At 43.0% G+C, this 21,326-nt stretch overlaps 1 protein-coding gene across 9 annotated transcripts in view; it reads left to right on the forward strand.

Moving 5' to 3' along the window:
* Positions 1–14,234, forward strand: part of tspoap1 (TSPO associated protein 1) — an 80,227-nt gene extending 65,993 nt beyond the window's left edge. For 5 of the 9 annotated variants that reach the window (XM_085420041.1, XM_085420042.1, XM_085420034.1 and 2 more), the window contains 14 exons: positions 980–1,131; positions 1,233–1,706; positions 4,048–4,437; positions 5,542–5,697; positions 6,031–6,840; positions 7,351–7,450; positions 9,534–9,676; positions 10,276–10,444; positions 11,101–11,169; positions 11,799–11,846; positions 12,708–12,829; positions 12,915–12,986; positions 13,158–13,262; positions 13,779–14,234. In XM_085420041.1, the coding sequence (XP_085276167.1) occupies positions 980–1,131; positions 1,233–1,706; positions 4,048–4,437; positions 5,542–5,697; positions 6,031–6,840; positions 7,351–7,450; positions 9,534–9,676; positions 10,276–10,444; positions 11,101–11,169; positions 11,799–11,846; positions 12,708–12,829; positions 12,915–12,986; positions 13,158–13,262; positions 13,779–14,093 (3,125 nt within the window). In that variant the 3' untranslated portion in view covers positions 14,094–14,234. Of the gene's footprint in view, positions 1–979; positions 1,132–1,232; positions 1,707–4,047; positions 4,438–5,541; positions 5,698–6,030; positions 6,841–7,350; positions 7,451–9,533; positions 9,677–10,275; positions 10,445–11,100; positions 11,170–11,796; positions 11,847–12,707; positions 12,830–12,914; positions 12,987–13,157; positions 13,263–13,778 lie in introns of those variants that run through there. The other 4 variants (XR_014913516.1, XM_085420036.1, XM_085420040.1 and 1 more) reach the window with 4 other exon arrangements.
* The last annotated feature ends 7,092 nt before the right edge of the window (positions 14,235–21,326 follow it).

Here is a 21,326-nt window from a genome sequence, read left to right on the forward strand (position 1 = left end):
AAAGCATTTAAGATGGACGTGTGTAAATGGAACACATGTAAGGTTCGTTCAGACTCAAAGATGGGGGTTTTTGCAGATTAATTCTATACCTCTATAAACTCAGACAAATCATCGCATATATCCAGTAAGATGATTATTTAATCTGAACTTGTATAATGAACTCAAGACCTTTCAAATCATTTTATTTGTCTGTGTTTTCCTGAATCTTTGCAACATCTTACCAGAGCTTTGGCTAGATAATTTATCAAGCCAGCTTCCTTAAGACTTTTAAGTCTAATAATATGTACATGTCACTTTGCTCTTGGCAACGTGTCCCCATCAAATTGGTGAGAGAGTTACATCATTAATGATTGTAGGGAACACCTCACATGACTGTACTGCTGGTACAGGCAACCCAAATGAAGATGAAAATCAAGACTGTAAGCAAAATAAAGACAGTGTGAAAATGCAGCGTGAAGCAATGCATCATTTTTATATCAGTATTTCTACTGATTTCTACATTATGTTAACAGTGAAGGGAAGAGAGGTTTCAAAGATCCTGTGGATTTATTTACTCTTGTAAATAAGTAAGCTTACAATAGTATGTTAGTATAGTCACTGTTCATGCTTTGTGTTTTTAATTATGGACTCATATGAAGTTGGTACCGTTTTGCCAGGCAATAGTATTTAAGATTTCAGAAATGAACTACGCTATATAATGTATAATCATCAGTGTGATATATATTTGAGTTGCATCTCTCCAAATGATCCTTCAAATTTGCTTAAGTTCCATGCCCTCAGTCTGGGATTTCAGGTATATGGTTTTCTACTGGCCATTAGAGTAATAGATGGCAACTTTCTTGGTAGAAACATGTCCCCATAGTAAACATTATTCCTCCTCCAAAGCTTTGTATTTTCAGTATGAGTCATTTACTCAGTCCTATGTTCAGTTTTTGACATGCTTCTCTTTATTTTGCTGTGATGTTTTAAATCTCTGCAGGCCCCCCCGATGCTCCTCTGGATGTTCAGCTGGAGCATGGTCCATCTCCTGGAATTGCTCTCATCAGCTGGCTACCAGTCACTATAGATGCTGCAGGGACCTCCAACGGAGTCCGTGTAACTGGATACACTATATATGCTGACGCAAAGAAGGCAAGAACTTCATGTCTGTTTTAAACTTAAAATTGTAATCTTGATTTTAAGACAGTATTCAGATATTTAACCAAAGTCTGATTATCGTTCTTCTATCCAAGGTGCTTGAGGTGTCTTCCCCAACAGCTGGTAGTGCCCTCCTGGGTCCCTCTCAGATCCACTCCCTGCTGGCAGCTCAGGAGCTCACTGTCCGCACCACATCCGCCCATGGGGAGTCCTGTGACTCTCTGCCGGTTAATGTGCCCTCAAAGCTGGCTGCCATCATGGCAGGCCCGGCTGTCACTGCCCCACTTCTGCCACCTCTGCCCTGTACTCCAGTAGGTCCCAGTAACCTGCCCCCTTCACCATCCTATGGAAACTCTGCTGCCAAAGTGTCCACGCTGCACAGCTCTTTGCCATCAGAGATACATATCACTGGCCTCACAGTGGAGGCTGCTGCCAACTCACCTTCTGCCCTCCGTTCAGAAGAACTCTCGTCTTCCTCATACGTGAAGGCCTGGGCCAACCCTTCATCTGCTGCTGCCTTGGCTGTTGGCGAGGTCACATTATCTGTAGCCTCCACCATTACCCCAGTGGTGAGCCATACTCTTCCATCCTCCTATATATGAGAGCCCCTTGAAGGTGATAGTAATAGATACGCAGTTTTTCAATTTCCTGTAAACAGTCTGTCATTGTTGTTTTAACCTCCTAAGACCCAAACTCTTTCATGGCATGCATTTTTAATTTCTCTTTGCTATTTGGCCTGATTGGGACCTGGTGAATGTAAAAACAAAGAATTACGTGAATTTTTTTAAATCAGATTTTTGTTTCTGAGAAAAATGAGATCCACATATGAGGACATTTGCTTTAATTTTCGATAGAACAGTGGCAGTATAATGTCCTCGTTAGTGGATATCAGGCCCTCATAGAGCAAAATTTAGTATTTTGGTCTAGACAACCCAAAATGTGATGTCCACATGGACAGGTCCTAGGAGATAAAGCAGATTTTTCACAGCACTTTTTGTATATCTTTTTAAAAAATTATCCTACTTAGCTGTGCATTTCTTTGAATCTGAGTATGCTATTTTTAACTATACTATATATAACTGTACAGTATTCTTTTTTTCTTATCTTCCAAATTTGGCCTTCACACTGCACATTTCTTGTTTTTTATTTTAACTTTTGTGTGAATCCTCATGCTCCATCTGCCTCTGGACTGTGCTGCTGGAACACATGAATTTCCCCACTTTTATATGGAGCCAAAATAAAGACTAAAAATGAATTACATGCATCATTAATTCAACTGAAGCCATGTGTAATATGAGCATCAATCATTGCAGCAGTGTTTATATCATACAAAATAAGGAAAAGCACAATAGGTGCCTGAAGGGAACTGTAGCACTTTACCTTCACTACATGAGTTCACAATTTGTTTGTAACCACTAATAGATATCTCTGGCTCTTGACAAAGGCGGTCGCACTTTCTCCCTCTCCCTTCCCTTATCTTTCCTGCTTGGCTTTCTCATGTCTCTGTCTAGTCTTGTCTGCTTCTCTCCCTCTACCCTGGAAGAGTCTCAGAGTCTGTTTTCTAAAACCTAAAAAAGGAATTATGGATTTGATCAACTGGTCCCTGAATGCAAATGACACACTCTTCTCGACGAGAAGCCTGGGTTCGGGAGAGCCCATTGAAGACATCTGTCTTTTTGGAATCATGATAACAGGGTTCTTGCTGATCGGCGCTGGCTTGGCCCTTGCTTGGCCCTTGCTTGGCCCTTGCTTGGCCCTGGCTTGGCCCTGGCTTGGCCCTGGCTTGGCCCTGGCTTGGCCCTGGCTTGGCCCTGGCTTGGCCCTGGCTTGGCCCTGGCTTGGCCCTGGCTTATCAAAGAATAAAGAAAGCGGAAACAGCTGTTCAAATCCCCACAAGGCTGCCCGCTATGTTGATTGGAACGATGGAGCGAGCCGTGGCTTCTCAGAATGGGCTCATTAGACGCAGCACGAATGACATCTTGGAGAAGCTTGCGGCTGCTGTGAGTGCTGAGACTCTGACAACATCTGACAACATCTTGGAGAGGCTCACAGCTGTCGTGAACACTCATGCTCTATGACCAAACTGGATAACATCTCGGTGTAGCTGGATAACATCGTGGAGAGGCTCACGGCTCTCCAACGGGAATGGTGAGGAACCAGTGATGGACATTAGATCGACTGTAAAATTGACATGCAGTGGTTCGCACTAAAGCAAGAACACCACCATTATTTCATGCGGCTACCATATCGGCGCCAGCTGCGGTCTCAAGGCTGGAGCTGAACATAACAAACAATTTCTCCCCTGATAACAAACTGTGTTTAGACTCTTTGTTCCAAACGCCCTTGTACGCTTATCTCCAAGGCCGAGTCGGACGGCAGGTCTGGGCCCGGCGCTGGATGAATAGCTGCAGGGCAGGATGGCTGTGTCTGGATCGGCTTACTTCTCACCCCTTACCCACCCCTGTTGCTTGTCACATGCTTCATGATGTTGTGATGTGGACATTTATGTGCTCTTTGTGCAGAGGAGTTTTTTTGTTTTCTGTTCTCATGCTGTCCCCCCATAGGAGCCCAGCATGAGTAGAGGTCTCTTTTTCCCCCTCCTCGTCTTGCCCATTGTATTGTACATTTCAGTGTTTTTCCATAATACTACCGGTCTCCGACCTGTCTCCCCATGTGATGTCTGTGTTGTGTATGTAAGGTCGGGGGGGGGGGGGGGACCCATTTCGCTGCAGGGCAACTTGCATGTGACAAATAAAGGCTTTCTTGACTTGACTTGACTAGATAATCCAGCATATTGTTAATGGCTGCAGTTTGCCAAAGTGTAAATAATACGCTAGATTGAGGCGTCCTGTCCTTTTTGACAGACAGAATAATAAACACCTTTGTCTGACTATTTTTTTCCATTTCCAGGTTAATGTGACCTCCCCGGCCAACTCAGCACCTCAGCCATCTCCAGTAGCGTCACCGACACCTGCTCAGGCTCCATCAGTGGCAGCAGCAGCACCTGTGTTGGAGCAGCACAGAGACACTGACAGCCCTGGAACTATACGTCCATTCCCATCTATCACAGAGTTCATCGAGGACCCCAGTGCCAAGCTTGGGACCCCTGAACGCATCCCTACACCACCCAAAGCCCCAATTACAGATCTCCTTAACCCTCAGGACACTAACCTCATCCGTCCCCCCAGCACTTCTCCTCTGGAGTCAGAGGTAGAGGAGGAGCATGAAAATACCCGCTTGGTGTCCATCGAGGAGTTCCTGACACAGGACCAAGACCCAGTGTACTGCAGGAGGCAACAGGTCAGCCTTGTTTTAACTGGGTTATTGCTGTTTACTACAAAATTAAATGTAACATGTACTCTAAGTGTCTGTTTATTGAATCTGATTATAGTTTAGGTATTCAGAGGTGCACCTAACTTCAGTGTAGATTATATGTCATACTTGGTGAAATCAGATTTGAAGGAATAAGGCATTTAAAGGATATTGCTCTGCCATTGCAACATTACCCACAAAGACACTCAGCAGTCAACATCTTAGCCTGAGATTCTGTTGTATTACTCAAGAAGTCGTAGGCTACAGATATTTTTTATACTCCAAACTTGTGGAGACTGAAGAAGTCACTTGGATGAGTGGCGAAACGTTTCTTCCATTGAAAACACTTTGTGCAAATGAACAGAATCAACTTTTTGAGATTTCCTTATCTGGATGATTGAGCATGCATCAAGACTCACAACTCGTAGTTTCCATAACCAACCAATAGAAAGTGTTTCATATATGCAGACTTTAAAATAAACAGGACGTGTACCTGGAGGTGACGGAGTTAAAGGTGCTAAGATGTATTTGTGAGTGGCCAGAATATACAAGATTGGATATATGTCTATCAGACGGAGGTGGGATTGTTGTGGAGACAAGGCTGAGGTAGCTTGGACATGTGCAGAGGAGGGATAGTGGACATATTGGACAAAAGATGTTAAAGATGGAGCTGCCAGGTAGGAGAAAATGAGGAAGACCAAGATGATGTTCATGGATGTGGCTAAAGAGGACACGAAGAGGGTGGCTGGTGTGACAGAAGAGGATAGTAGGTGTAGGGTGAGATGGAGGCAGGTGATCTGTTGTGGTGAGCCCTAAAGGGAGTTGCAGAAAGTAGAAGAACAACATCAACTCTCAACATGTCAAGTTTTTTGTTTTACGCACTTATTAAGAAGCCCTAAATAATTAAAAGTTAATAAATTGGCTGCAAATTTAAGACCATATTGAACATATTGATTGATGCGTTGATGCATGGAGCCAAGGCCATATAAACACCTTCCATGCTCTAGTCTTGTATATGCAATCGTTTGCGCCCTTTCAAGCTGTGATGCATAGATATTATTTCATTCTGTGCATGATGTAATGTTTCCTCAGAGTTATGTCAGAGGGATTGTTGAACCTCCCAGTGACTACCATGCAGACAACAGCCACTCAGATCTGTCAGACATCCTGGAAGAAGAGGAAGAGGACTTTTACTCTGACCACCTCGGTGAAGTACAGGCAAGGGGATGCACAATTGGAGCTAACAGGGTAAAGAAATTATTTCGTACTATGACCGCAGCTATACACATGCTTGTTTGCAGAGATACTTTCCAAGTTCTGCTTTTTAAATGAAACATGCTTCTTTTAATTTTTCTTCCAGAGTTTAGTTCTCATTTTGAGGCCTTGTTTCTTCTGTTGGAATCATGATTGTGTCTGATTGTGATTCTTGGTTTTTTCCTTCCTCTTTCATTTCTCTTCCTTCTTCATGGTGGCGTTCTCATCCGTTTTGTCTGCACTTGCTTTATTTTCACTGAACATTATAATGTTCCATCCTACCTTCACCGAACCAATCTTGTATGAATAAAACTGTGGCCCTTGCAGTTGTGTAAGTTGGAGGCTCCAGACAGTGATGAGGAAGTTCTTGAAAAGATCCTTAAGTTGCCTCCTTATGTCTACCCCAACAAGCAGCTGTTCAGCATCCCCGAGATTACAGAGGAGGAGGACAGCAGTCAAGAAGAGCATTTAAGTCGCCGCAGCCAGCATCAGCCACAGCTCACCCACCTCCACTCCAGAAACCCAGAACACCTCCATCCTGGCCCTCCACATCACCGTAACCCACACCCACAAATCCCCCCTCACCATCACCACCTCAACCAGGAACCCAGATCCCTAATTAAAGAGCCTTTACCCAAACACGGGGCCTTGCAGGTCAAGCCTAAGACACAGCACAGAGTACACTATGCAGAAACGGTGGACACCGTCAGTTATCCGGAAGCAGAAGACACAAGTTTATATGAGGGTCCTGCCAACAGACGGGTCTCTGCCCACTGTCCTCCTCGGCCAACCCACACTAGCAAAGACAAAACACTGCTTCGAGGGCTAGGTGACCGCCTTAGGAGGGAGGCCATGCTCAGGAGTCAGATGGCCGTTGCCGCTGCGGCCAACCCCGGTGATGGCCCTACCCCACCAAGACCCTACCCAGTCAGCAAAACAGTACGAACTATGAAGTCACCCATTAGTCCTGGGGTGGAGATTGATGTTGAGTACGGTACAGATGACAATGAGGAGCCTGTGGAATATACTCCTAGGGAGGTGGTGGTGCAGCAGATGAGCTCTGAATGGTGGGTAGAGGGGGCCCAAATGGAGCACAGCAGACCTCCTCAGCGCCGAGGGCCGAAGGCTGATCCGCTGGTAAATGTTGGTCCGCTGGTGTGCCGTCCCAGACCCATCCTCTCCTCTGTAGTTGTGCTAATCAACCCTTGAGCTCTTTAGAGGAAAACTCATAACCCTCCCACTCAATAGACTTTGCCAATACATGGCTACACACAATACATTGCTACCGAGTGGATTCAGCTAATGTTCCCCCTCTGCGTGACTGCACTCATTCCTGCTGCTTTCCTATTCTCCTGCACATTGAAACCCCATCTCTGTGTTTTAAACTAGTCCAGACTGCCTTGTCTTGCATTCGTTTACAGTCAGTGTGCTTTGGTGCGTGGGTGTGCGTCTGCTAATACTGCTGCAGTGCAAGAAAATAATATGCTTATGTTGCGTGCATGTAGAATACCCTGGAGTGTGTTATATATTAGATGTGACTCTGATCTCTGCTCCAATAAGAAACAGTTTAATAATTTTCCTCTCCTCCCATGTAGTGCTTAAACATCATACCTCATATTTCTTTTCTCTTTTTTGATTCTTGAGCAGGAGGTCAGCCAGATCCCTCCAGCTGAAGCACGTCCATCATGGAGAGGCCAAGCAGAGCTTTCCTGTAAACCCGCATGCTTGCAGGCTAGGAATCTCAAAGGTCAGAGGCCTTTTCCCCTTTCGTGTTTGTGCTTCCCCTCTTTCTCATTGCTTTCTCTTTTCTTAACCGAAAACAGTGGGTGTGAGACGGTGCTGACACACCTGTGGTTTCTGTTGGCAAACCTCCCCCTCTCTCACATGGAGGTAGTCAGATTAGCACCTTGTGTAGGAAGGAGGGGGGTGGGGTGGGGGTTTAGGGAGAAGGAGGTGCTGTAGCTGCAGTGGAGTGAAGTGAGAGAGAGAGAGGCCGCTAAGCTGAGAACCGGCTTAACCTAAAGTGGCTTGTCATGACAGGAGGAAGTGACAGACATTAAAATAGTAACCTCGATTAGCCAGCAGAGAAATGGCTCGCAGTTTGGACGTACACACCCCTCTGCTTTTCTCTTCTTTCCTCCAGATCTCGTCTCACTTGCTTCCCATTGTTGATTCAACAAGTTGCCCTTTGAGTTAGCAAACCTGGCTGTTCTGATAAATACACAGTTGACTGCACACATATATGCGCAAGTGAACACGTGCACAGATAAGAGGAAGGGCTTAGGGAGAAGTTCTGTTCTATCTACTAGAAAATCAGTGAGGATGTGAAAGTGTGCGAGTCGTCTGCCCGTGACTCTTGCCACAGATGGGCTGATTCTCTCTAATGAGATAGAGAACGCATCTCTTGAGTGCAGCTTAAAGCCTCACTACAGCTCTTCAAATTTGTCTCTTGCTGTCACATAGGCTTCAGTGGCAGTGCTTTTAATCACACTGCTGGAATCTTTTGTGCAATAGTGCGTATCTGTTGCCTGCTTTGCGTAGTTTGCACTGTATTAAAAGCACCTCTAAAATTATACTAGGACTGTTTTTTACATGTTAGGTTTGGTCTGCAAGTAAAGGTGTTGAAAGTTAAACTGGAGAGTGGGTCAGACACCTTATTCCACAGTTGGAGTTTGTGAGCGTGTGCACGTTTGTCAAATGGCTCACACAGCTTAGGATCAGTGGTTTAGCTTGATTACCTCTTTTAAGGACATGCCAGTGCTAGGCGAACGCTGCTCATGGCAACGCAGTTGGTGGGCAGTGGGGGAGGTGCAAGCTTGCAGTTCTATTTGCAGAATTCATTGCAAGCTAAGCACGGCTGCTCTGCAAACTCTGTTGTGTTGAAATAGCCAATATTATAATAGTAAGAGAGAATTGCATCTTAATACCTATAAAATAAATTGCATGGGATTAAAGGGAAATACTTCCACAAAGTAACTAATTCAGAATGAGAGTTATGTACACTGTTGGTATCATTTAATGATACAAGTGTGCGGTTGACTCCCTTGTCCCGTGGAGCGAGCTGAATTATCTGCAGCTCAACGTGACAAAGACCAAAGAATTGATTGTGGACTTTAGAAAGACCAGGAAACCTGTGACCCAGTTTCAATCCAGGGGGTCGATATGGACACTGTGGAGGATTATAAATGCCTCGTAGTACACATAGATAATAAACTGGACTGGGTTAAAAGCACCACTGCACTCTACAGGAAGGTCCAGTGTCATCTCTATTTTCTGAGCCGGCTGAAGTCTTTCAACAACTGTTTTTATGAGTCTGTTGTAGCCAGTGCCATCTAGAGAGCTTTAGCATGTCGGGGGAGCAGATTGAGGATCGCAGATGCCAACAGACTGATTGGCCATAATGTTGTGGGGATGGAGCTGGACTCCCTTAAGGTGTCGGATAGGCGGATGTTGTCCAAGATAAGGACAATACTAGGCAAGACCTCTCAACCACTCCAGAAGATGCTGGCCAGTCATAGGAGCACGTTCAGTGAGAGACTGAGATTACCCAAATACAACACTGAACAACACAGGAAATTGTTCGTGCCTATGCATATCTCCCTGTACAACTCCTCCATCTAATGTACACTACACAATGCAATAGTTACACCCTTTGCACATACTCTACAGTAAAATAACAAAGTTTTACAGAATATATTTAATCTGTAATATTCTGGATATTTATAACTATTTGTATATATTAGAGCAATTTTCTAATCATATTTGTGTGTGTGTGTGTGTGTGTGTGTGTGTGTGTGTGTGTGTGTGCGCGCGCGCGCGCGTGCGCGCAGGTGGTGTGGAATCACCAAAGACGAAAGGAGACAGTGACATACGCATCTTTGTGGCCCTCTTTTCATATGACCCTGCCAGTATGTCACCCAATCCTGACGCTGCTGAGGAGGAGCTTCCCTTCAGCGAAGGACAAATCATCAAAGTATGTCCACACACTGCTCAGGCCCTGATGGCTCAGCATGTTCTGATTTCACAGCATTCCTGTTTTAGACATGCAGCTCAATCTGCATGTTTGTATAGTTGCCAGGGTTGCTGTGGGTTATTCACAAGCCTTAAAGCCTTCTTTGTTATCATCCCCATTAGTTTAGGTTATGGTTACATGAGCTAACACGCTAGGGAGCATTAACCAAAAAACTGCTGGCCTGCTTGTCTTGCAACAGAGTGACAGAAATCTGCATACTGAAATAGTGGAAACCACAGATTAAAGTAATTATCACGCTGCTGAAGGTTTCATAACAAGAAGTGATTATGGCTTTAATGAGGCCTGAATGTAATTCATCCTTTTAACATTGTTTGGTTTTTATCTTTATTTGCAAAGATTTGAAAATGTATTTTAAAAAGGCTGATTTTGATGTTGGTTGTGCAAATTGTAGCTCAGAGGATAATGCAGCTTGCACATTAGAGGGACATTTAATGCACCCATTTCATTCTAGAGTATTAATGTAATGCTGACCTGTATAAAATCTATATGCCATCAGTTAAAACAACTCATTTTAGTTGATACATTTCCTCCTCCTTCAGGTTTATGGAGATAAAGATGCAGATGGGTTCTATCGAGGAGAGTCAGGCGGTTGTCTGGGCTATGTGCCATGTAACATGGTGTCTGAGATCCAAGTGGAAGATGAGGAGACCCGGCAGCAGCTGCTGCAGCAGGGCTTCTTATCCACAGCAGCTTCCATAGAGAAGATAGGTATGTGACTGTGTTAGTCAGACATTTTCCCCCAACACAGCAGTATTAGTTCTGTTGTTTTGCCATTTAAAGGTGATTTGGTTGTCTGTTACTGATGATGTAAATGCTAATATTTTACTCATTATATCATCCCTGTTCATGTTTGAGTGGGAAGTGAAAATGGCAGCACAATTGTTGCAAAACTTCAATGTTTTGAAAAGTGACTTTAAAATATCCGTCATTTTCAATCCTTCTGTTGATGTCTTCATTTTCTGGAGAACATCTGACAGTTGGTTTTAAGTTGATTTAAAATTGGCCCAAAATATTGAATATGTTCTTATGTTCTTTCTGCTAATAAGGTAATAGTAACCATTGCAGGAGTCTAAAAATGAAATGGGAGGCAAAGTCTCTGTGGCAAGCAACCGAACAGAATCAAGCTAACACTTTGCTTCTGTTTCCTGCTTTGTACCCAGAGCTGTGCTGTTGCAGATGGTTTAACCTTTTCACTTCCACTTGTCACTGCTGTGTCAGCTGCTCACTGGCTCTCATGTGTTAAATAGCTCTCCACTGGCTTTTCATTGTCTACTTTATGTGGTCTGCTGCTCTCAAAAATTACATCTGTGTTTCTTTTTTTATTATTATTATTATTTGGTTTTCCTTTCTAAAACTCCATTAAGGCACTCGCACACACGCACAGCTTCCACGTCGCCCCGTTCCACCGCCGAAACCGAGACGATCCAAAAAAGGTGTGTCTCGCTGCAGATTGCGGCCCCCCGCTTCTCTCCTTTATCCTCCCTTCTGGTTTGCTTCTTTTTCTGTCTCTTTCACTTTAGATTTTGCTCTTTCAGTTTGCTGCCTGCCATTCAGCAACTGGGGCATGGGGGATTTTTAAACCAGCTACTCAAGTAATGAATTCAGACAGCTTCCTAGAATTGTGGGCAAATACTTCCATTATGAATGGAGTATCTGTCGAGTAGTTTCGTACTTTACAATTAAAGCCAAGTATTTAAAGGCTGTTTATGCTACCATCTCTCCACAGGTTAAGTGTGCAACAGCTTTTCAAAAGTTCAAAGACACATACATGAGTCCTGTCATTGGCTATGCATGTAATACACGGATATAGTAGCAGGATGTTGCCATGTGTTGCTAATTCATTAAGAACCTCAAAGAAGGTTTTTGTCTCCTGCTCCTGTGTCACAGTTGAATTACATGGTCACCTACAGATCACTTTGTTGAAACATCCATTCCCCTCTGCGCTCCACCTGTGACTTTGCGTGCTGCCTGTGTGATGACCTGCAGGATTATTTTCAGACAGTGCCTTGTGTCATTCTGTGACTCTTCCTGTACTCTTTTCCCTTCACCCCGTCTCTTCCAGTCAAGTCTGCAGACATCTGCGAGGAGAGTGTAAACTCCTCCAGTCAAGGTTTGTAGCTCTGCCCGCCTCCGTTTGCACCTGCATGATCAGGTGACTGTTTCAGTGTGCCCTGGAGGACAGCATGCCTTTACCTGCTGCTGCAGCTGGAGTTATTTTCTGTTATTTTCTATTTTCTTTTTGTTTTGTTTTTTTTAATGGTTGTAAACATGAGAACTGTATTCAGAGTTGCTGATCATGTCGCCTTCATTCATCCTTTTTAGAGTACGTTTGACTCTTGGCCTTTAAACCCATTAAAAGTAAGGAACACTAACAATAAATTCATCTTCTTTGAGTTGAAAATGCATCAAATGCAGGGGAAATCATCTGCTTGCAAGGGGCAGCCAATCAGAAGAGGGAGGGTGAAAGGAGTTAAAAGCAGCTTGTTTCAGCCAATGGTTGAACTGAGAGGCTCCACTGATTCCCAGTGTGAGAGCAACTGTGGATCATACAAAGATTAAATATCACATAATAGTTACTCTTTAACGGCTTATCATTAACCCTTAGTTATAAAGGTCAAACAGTCCCTTCTGTCCCTTCTTTTCATCTAATAACATCCATTTGTCTCCATTTTTGCTAACAGTGTTGCAGAGTAATTTACTCTCCCCGCCTCAGGATAAATATTTGCTCCGACTTATGTTTAATGGGGCAGCACAGTTCAGGCTGCCATCACCTTTTTCATGAATTACAAATGCTAACTCTCTCTGCTAATCTTCTGTTCTTGTTGTTCTGATGTGACTTTCCTTCAGCTGAGCATGATGCTGAGCGAGTCGAATGTACGTACACGATCAGTTTATTGGAAATGCCCATTTTCAGGACTCTGTACTAAAAAAAGTGTTTGTCCACCCACCCCCCTTTCTCATTGGCTGACAGATCCCAGCCAGGTGGATCCCTCAGCCACTGCAGCTGTGGGGAAGCCAGCCCCAGGAGCCCGAAGGATGGTCGCCATCTTTGATTATGACCCACGAGAGAGCTCCCCCAACACCGACATAGAGGTTAGGACTGCAGATGCTTTCTTTTTGCTTTATGGGGCTGAAATGTTTGCTGATTACCTGCTCTGTTTGTTATGCCCCTGTCCAGGCTGAGCTGACCTTCAGTGCTGGAGATATCATACATGTGTTTGGTGACATGGACGAAGATGGCTTCTTCTACGTAAGTCTGAAAATGACTAGGAGATCTGACATGACTGCAATATTATGTGGCTCTTAAAACGTTTAACTTTACTTTGCTTAAAACTTAACTTTACTGGCTGTAGCTGTACCACTTATAAAATACCTTTGTAGTAGAGAGTGCATTTCATCAAATTACCACCTTCTCTTTCAGGGTGACTTAAATGGCCACAGAGGCCTCGTCCCCTCCAACTTCCTGCAGGCCGTCCCAGATGATGCTCCTGTGCAGCCTGCACCTGAACCCAAGAAAGAGTCACAGGTAGCTTTGAAACTGTGGGCAATGGCCTGACCTACATGGTTACAAGTCACTGACATCCCAGATTTCTGTGTTTCTTTTTGTTATCACTCACAAGTATGTCTAATTTCTGGTTGTTGAGTTTGTTGTTTCTTTAAACCTGTTTTGTTTCATTAATTCTGCTCTGTCACATTTCTTTCATCTCACTGTTTCCTGCATGGCCTTTTCCAGAAGCAAAAACGTTCTGTACACTTTGAGACTTGATCGTAAGTGTTTCTAGGCGATCAACGCTCTCGCTGTCTGTTTACTTCCTCCTTAAAACCTTCTCAACCCGTAGCTGTACACTGCTTCTGTGATCCTGCCCCTAAATGTGAACCACAGGATGAGTTGAAATCTTTCTTCCTCTGTGTCTCCCTGTTACTGTTTCCTTTATCAAATATTAATTCTAATAGAAGAAATGATGAGCCCATGTTGTGTAAATGAACTTCAACAGTGTTTTGCTTTGCTGCTTTTTAAACTCTTGATTTCCTTTTTTCCTAGGATGCTTGGACGTCTTCCACAGAGCCACAGGAATCTGGGCCATCAACACTAGAAGAATCTTTGCCCCCTCAAACTGAACCTGCTTGCCCCGCCATGACAGAGCACACAGATCTACAACCCCAATTGGCACCCACTGCAAGCCCCACGTTAGACCTGGACCCTGCTCTGGGCCCAGCTGTAGTGAAGGCCTCAGACCCCCGTCCTGTGGACAGCCCTGCACAGGCCGAATCTTCTGTGCAAGGAAAGAAGAAAAAAGGTTTTTTCTCCAAAGGCAAGAAGCTGTTCAAAAAGCTGGGATCCAGCAAGAAAGAATGACAAACTTTGGACATCTGACACACAACACTTGTGTCACATTAAAAGCACTTTTTCTGTAACTGTAATTCTCAGTTGGTAGTCGGTGCAGTTAGCAGCTATCAGATCTAATAATTGATGCTTTAACTGTCAGTAGTTCTACATTTGCCTTAGAGCACTGGTAGACCAGCTGTTAAATATAGAATACCCTAAAACACCCAACGGCATCACAAGAGCATGTATAGATGCATGTTGAAGTGAGCAATTACTTCCTAATAATCTGAGCATTTGCAAAATTTCAACTCATTGGAGGCTTTAAAGCAGTTTGAATCTCCTTTAGGACTGACTTTATTTAGAACAGTCAATACGGAACAGAGAAGACGTCATCCCAACTCAGAGACAGCTAATGAAGTGTTAGCTTTAATGCTCGTGTACTGGTGCCACTTTATTTATTATTTGAAACAAACAGACAGAGGCAGCACACCGTCTCTTCCTCTGTGTCATTATTAAGAATGCACTATCTATCCTGAATGGATGCTTCTCTCTGTGTTTCTTGTCTTTAAGAGTATTTATACATTACTTTGTACAGAACATGATATTTATTTGTATCGGATTCCTGCCCTAACAGTGGTCACACCGCATGAAGTGGCATCGGGGCGTAAAATTCGAGGTTTAGAGCTGTCAGAGACAGCAAGGATCCACTTTGGTATGTGTAGTTTAGAGCTAAGACATCGTGGCGTTTGTGGTTAACAGTCCTGACTGTTTGTTGGCGTTCAATGTAAAGAATGTGAAGGGTTCTCCTTCTTTGGCATGTGTGTGTGTGTGTGTGTGTGTGTGTGTGTGTGTGTGTGTGTGTGTGTGTGGATGAAGCCACACAATCGCTGGTGAGACTGAAAACAGTTGCCTTTCTCAGACATTAATACAGGAACTCTTGATGGCTGTGTCAACAGTCATAACTGACCTAACTGTTACTTGTTTGCCATCTGTGTGTGAGTGTTAGTGTGCAGAAATGAGCAGTAGCCAACAGAGCTGCAACTGAATGAAGTATTTGTTGATTAATCGGTCAGTCATTTAGTTTAAAACCAGGGGGATGCCCGTTAGATCCCTGCAGCTCAGTGCGACTCCAAAAGAAGAGAAGAAGAGTCAGTGATTATGTTTGAGAAGCTAAACTAGAATAAACTCATGTGTGACCCCTTTCAGCCCACTTCCTGCTTTGTGTCTGTGGGACTAACCTGTATATGAGGAGGCAGGTGCTTGAAAAATAATTAGATTTTGAACTTTATTTCCCTGTATTTGGGGGTTGAGCCATCATGCCATGCATGGTGGCTCAACTGGGTTTTGACACAAACATCTTCAACATCTCTCAGTGTGAAAACGTCATGATTAATAAACAATTACTTTACTGTTGCAGCTCTGCTTAATCTGTAGTCCCAAATGAAAACTGTGAAAATATTGTAGCTGGTCATAGATACTGAGCAGTGTTAGCCTGTGGGGTGTGGTGATGTTTGAATGTGGCACACAGAGCAGCACTTTCTTAGAACAGCGTTTAAAATGAGCAGTTTTCAGTCATTGCTGTGGTGGTTAGCTGCACTACTGTAATGTGATAGACTCTGCAATAAGTTGTTGATGTGTGTTTAGTTTTGCCTCCTCGTGTAAATGCAGTCACATAACTGTAGTCAATTTGAATGGTGTTACGTGATCCCTCTTCAGCCCACACGGCGTTTTTCTGTTCGCACATTTGCATCACAATACTGTCAAAGTTTCTTCAAAAAGTAGAGCTTGAGCAATGGCGGCTCTTGCGTTTGACTGCAGGGGAACAAACACAGAGCCGTGCTGACACACACACACACACAGGGCTGTTAGGTAGCTTCTCAGGTTTTCACACCTTTCCTTTTCCATGCTGAGCGTGTGGTTGTTGAAAAAGCAACAGGAGATGCCAAAATGTTCGGTGCTTTCCCTGGTTTACTAGCGCTGGCTTGAAGGCCCGTGTGGCAGGTGGAGTGAAGGCTCAAGCTGGAGGCACGTTATTTATTTTCTTTTTCTTTTCTTTAATGTGATGAATGTTTGAATTTTGTCAGTGTTAAAATAAAGGGAGCGTGATGATGCCAAGAATTAAAAAAAAAAAAAAAAAGAAGACAGGGGCTGGATTGACACTTTAGATGTGAAGTAGCCGGGACAGAGGCAAGAGCGAGGCTGTACTGTCTGACTTCTTCATGTGTTTCTTTTTTTTTAAGAATCAAAACAAGGGCGGATGCTTAACAGTTGCCGAAATGTACAGCAACCATTTGTACTTGTGTTGGATTTGACGGCCTTTAATGCACAATTATTTCTCTACCTGCTGAGTAGTAACATAGGCATCCCCCTCCCCCTCCATATGTTGTAGGACCCCTGTAGGCAGTATTTTAGCTCAGCTGATCATATTTAGCCTTACACGAAGACCTTGTTTAGTCTTAATCTGTTGTTTACAGGATGTTTATTGATTGCATGCATACTAATGTTATACCCATGTTTGGCCTTATTTATGTTGCTGTCACATTCTCCGTCTTTGCGGGCTCCCTTTTGAATTGTAGATGGTGGATGCAGCGGGAGATGGAGCTGTAGGAGCTGTCTGTATGTACTGAACAGTGTTGGGACTATTTTCATACAATGCAGATTTTTTTTTGTAATCTTTCCTGAGCTGCATTTATTCATTCATTCATTTGTTTGAAAGCAGTGTAAGATTTACCTTTTTATATTATATATAAATATATATATAAATGTTTTTATTACCCATTTTTGGAAGCTCGTGTGTAAATATTTTTTGTTAATATTGTTTTTCAGATTTTTTTTTCTTATGCATGCCCAGGCAGTGTTGATGGAGGAACGGTGTATGAAGATGTTAGAACTAAAAGGATTAAAATTGTGACGGTTTCTTTCAATATGGATCTTTTTACAGCAATAAATTATGTATATTTTCACAGAAAACACCTGTGTGTGTCATGTGTGGTAATTTGAAAAAGAAGCTGAAACACAAGGTCCCGATTTTTGAATGTTTATCTTTATTTCATATCAGCAGATCATACATTGCACTTGTGATAGGTGAAACAGATGAGATCTAAAGCGGAAAAAGAGTTGCAAGCTTTGCTCTGTGCCGCACGCTGCCCATGTGAACAAACTGCTGCAACACTCTGGGCAGAGCGTGGCCGTGCGAGACAAAGCAGCTTCCTCTTTTGCAACTTCCTGCGTGGGGCGCCATGTCGGGCCTCTGCTCTCCCTGAAGCCAACAGTACACTCATCCATAAAGTAGGAAACACTACACTGTGGCGAGGAGTTTAGTAGTGCTTTCTACTTTATGGATGACTGCACTGTACATCCACCGCTCCTCTTCCGTCTTCTGTCTTCTCCCACTTCTCTGTTCTTTGTGCACCTGCTCTGGCAGCTGCACACATACACACTAACACACACCAACCACCCCTCCCTTCCCCTCCCCCGCCCCTTGACAGATAGACCGACCTGAAACCTCTGTGCTTAACAGCTCAGCAGCCCTTGCTCATGCTCAACCAGAAAAAGCACACTTCCTGATTCCTCTTGAAACACTTGCGTGCCTTCTGTTTCCACGCAATTATTTCAAATTCATCAGATGTCTGGTTACATTTCTGAAGAACATAAACTAAAAAAATGTAAAAAAAAAAAAACACAAAAAAAAACCCTGTGAGGCAAAAATTTGTTGTTCTTTTTGTTTTGTTTTTGGAGCAAACTGCCAGAGGAAGCGCTATCTTGAGGAAGCCATTTTAGCAGCCATGAGTAAGCTTTTCTGTCTGAGCTGTTCTCTTCGATCAGGAGGCGTTTAAAATAAGTCCACCAATAACACACGACAGCTCTGATCACATTGAAATGGGACCGGACAGAAAGATCCGAAAGACACGTTTAAGAATTTCAATCATAGTCTCAAAGAAAAACTTTGCAAAACCTTTAAGTTTTAAATACAAATGTGTTTCCTCAGTAATCTAAGCCAACCTCTGAACAGAGGCTGCTTGCCTAGAAGTCAAATCAAAGAAGTACAGAATGAACAAAATAAAAACTGTAAATTTTGGTTTGCTTTCCACATCTGACACACAAAAATCATTTACAAAAAAAAAAGATTTCAAACATAAACAATTCAAACAGTTCTAGCATTAATCAAAGCATGTCAACCATTAACACTTTACCTCGACCTTTCCTTTTTTGTTTTGTTTCCTGTCTCTCTGTTCTGAACGCTGATTGTCCTGTGGCCCCACAGGTGTCTTCTGCCTGTCTGAGGAGGGGATGATGAAGAAGAAGAAGAAGTCGTCTCCTTTTGAACCCTCCACAGTCACGTGATGTAACCACAGGAAGAGGTTTAACAGTCACAGGCGCTCTCTTTCTCTTCTTCCGTCTTAACTCTGCCTACTGCAGATGCCTTTTTTAAAAAAAGCCGACAGCAGTTGGACAATGAGCCCACCGTGACATGAGCAACACACACTACACCGTCCCTGGTTGCTTTTAACAAATATGTTTCTCTTAATCCACATCGAGCTGGGAAACGAGGTCAAATTAAAGCATAACGAGGTTATAATGTCTGCAGTGTCAACTTTTACTGGTTCAGCTCACATTCATGTATCACAGTGATGGTTCACTTCCACGGCTTGTGTATGTCATTCTACGTGTTGCACAGTGTGGCAGTTAGGATTTCTCCATAAATGAGATCTATGAGCAGCCAGAGGTGCAGTAAGGTTTGGTGGAGCATTTCCTGTGAGAAGATGGTGTCGGTGATAATCTTAACTAGAGCGGAGAGCTGCTGTAGTTCTTACTGTTAGTCAGTTCAACACCGCAGACATCGTTGCTCGCATTCTTCTGCACACATCTTAGGAAATGTAATGTGAAATAGGAAGGTGACAAAATCCACAGTCTTTACTTTCGAATGTATTTTTACACGAGGGGAGAATGCTGGGTTTTTGGGTTCTGATGTCAGCAACCATATGAGCATGGAAGTGCTGCTTTAAGGCAAACTTGTTGAAATGTTTAAAAAAAAAAAAAAAAAGAAGTCAGCTGCGACCGCCATTAAAAAGAAAAAAAAAAGGCACACTGAGTGACATTTTCATCAATGTGCTTACGTTCTGTTGGGTTTTTAAAAGTGAAAGGCTACAAGTTTCAATTCCCCCTGAATGTAAATGTCCAACTGTAACTGTTTGGTTTCTCATAATTCAAACCCTGAAGGGCATCTGGGTGAACCCTGAAGTGTGACAGCTATGGCACATCGCTACCAACTTCAGCTTTCTGGACTATAATCTTTAATCTACACTACCTTCCAAAAGGAAGCCATTCACCTTCCTACTGCACTCCCTGTATTTGGCAGCACAAATTCACAAATTTTACATACATAACATAAAGAATCCTAAAGAATAAGATTAGTAAACTACCCAAAATGAACATCACAGCTTTAAAACCTTGAATATCACTGCATCTGTGATCTAACAATCATTCAGGAAATGTCTCCACCTATTTGTTTACATTTTATACCCGTATCAATAACTACATCTTTCTGATCAAACTCTGTTGCTTACATTTTTGCAGTGGGCGACACATTTTATTAATTCAGCGTTTTAATGCTTTATTTTTTCATTAAACTTCTTTTTTGTTTTATTTTCTGAGCTTTCTTTGGTAACTTACAGTCATTTTATGCTTAACTATTTCATCACGTGGGATCCAGACTCATGTGAAGGGACTGAACTGTGCTCTGGCCTGTAAGCCTCCCTATGTAAGCTGTGTATAAGAGCAGATGAAGTTCTTACTTAAGCTATTATTAAATGTTTGAGTACTGCCCATAAATAATAAGATGTATACAATAACATGCCACAAGACTCACAGAAACATTTGGGATATATATTTCCTAGCCTCTACATTATTTTCACTTCTCTTCTAGGTTTCTAAAATCTGCTCTTATGGTCACTGTGTTGTTGTTAGCATATGCACAGGGCTAAATGTTTGGTTATATGTTTAATGTTGGATGGGTTTGTGTGATTGTGATTGTGTGGTTTTTAAAATGACAAAGTACTTGGATTCTTCTTAAAAGGGTCTTAAAATGCTCATGTGGAGCTCTGTGTTTTCATTCGGGGCCTTTGGGGCCGGCTTTACACAACTTGGAAGTTCAACAAAGCGCTTGTTGATCTGATGTTGGCGCCGCCCGAGCTCACCCACTGTGTGAATCCGGTCATTTTAGTTTCTGTCTCTTAAAGATCTCACCTGGCCTAAAAGCTTGCTTTGCTCTGATTAGTCAACGTCCAGAAGCCTGCAGAGGGGCCGCACCCATTGCTTGTGAGCTGGTAGTGTGGGGGATGTTAAACAGAAATATAAGGTACAAAAGGTTAGTTAGAACTGTACTGATCAAAGCAGACAGGAAAGGTGTGTTAGATCCTCTTACAAAAAAAATCAATAAATAATTAGAACTAAAAACTCATGCATTCTGCTTTAATAAAATACTAAAACTAGGAATAGAAATGGATAAATGAATGCTTTTTAAGAATGACTTTAGTGTTGGAGACGGTTGAACTTTGAAATGCGTTAGATTTGTCTCGCTGTTTCCCAACCAAGGGCTCAAGCCCCTTCAAAAGATCAAGGCATAAATTGTTTTGTTTTTTTTTAGTTTTTTTAGTTTTTTAAAGGGCTTGTGAAATTACTTTTAAGAAAGAATAGAAGAAAAACAAAGCTCAGTCACATGTGTTTCATCATTTTTGGAACACTGTCCTGGTTTGGTGAACTTTTTCTAGCTTGTCTGACCTTTTGGGTCAGTGAGCGTGGAACAGTTCGACAGAAAGCGTGCGAGTCCTCAGACACCTAAGTCCATGTGAGTGTTGTCCGCTACAGACACAACAAAGACATAAGAGATAAGATGACATAAAAACCACAACAGTTGCACCTGATACAGCAGAAAGAAGACTCTCAGGAGCAACCAAGAACTTTGATCTGCTCCTGAAAAGAGCTACAGCTCCCTGACTATGTATTTCAGTTTATATAATGCCAATTTACAACAGCCACCTCAAGGCATCTCATGTTAGGGTAAAGGTGTGCTAGCAGCGTGCTAGCACACTGCTAGCACTCACTCGCATATGTCATTGAGGAAATGGCCCAAACACTGTGAGGAATATTCTAACACTGGGGCCTTCCCCCCCCACACTGGCTCTTACGATAGACCTTATCTGGACCGGCAGCCATTTCCCCTCCCTGCCAGCACTCGCCAAGCTCCCCCTGGGCTACAGCCTG

The sequence above is a fragment of the Rhamphochromis longiceps genome, linkage group LG10, assembly GCF_057381845.1.
Source record: "Rhamphochromis longiceps isolate RC_006_pf linkage group LG10, R_longiceps_female_GT1.1, whole genome shotgun sequence".
Taxonomy (NCBI): domain Eukaryota; kingdom Metazoa; phylum Chordata; class Actinopteri; order Cichliformes; family Cichlidae; genus Rhamphochromis; species Rhamphochromis longiceps.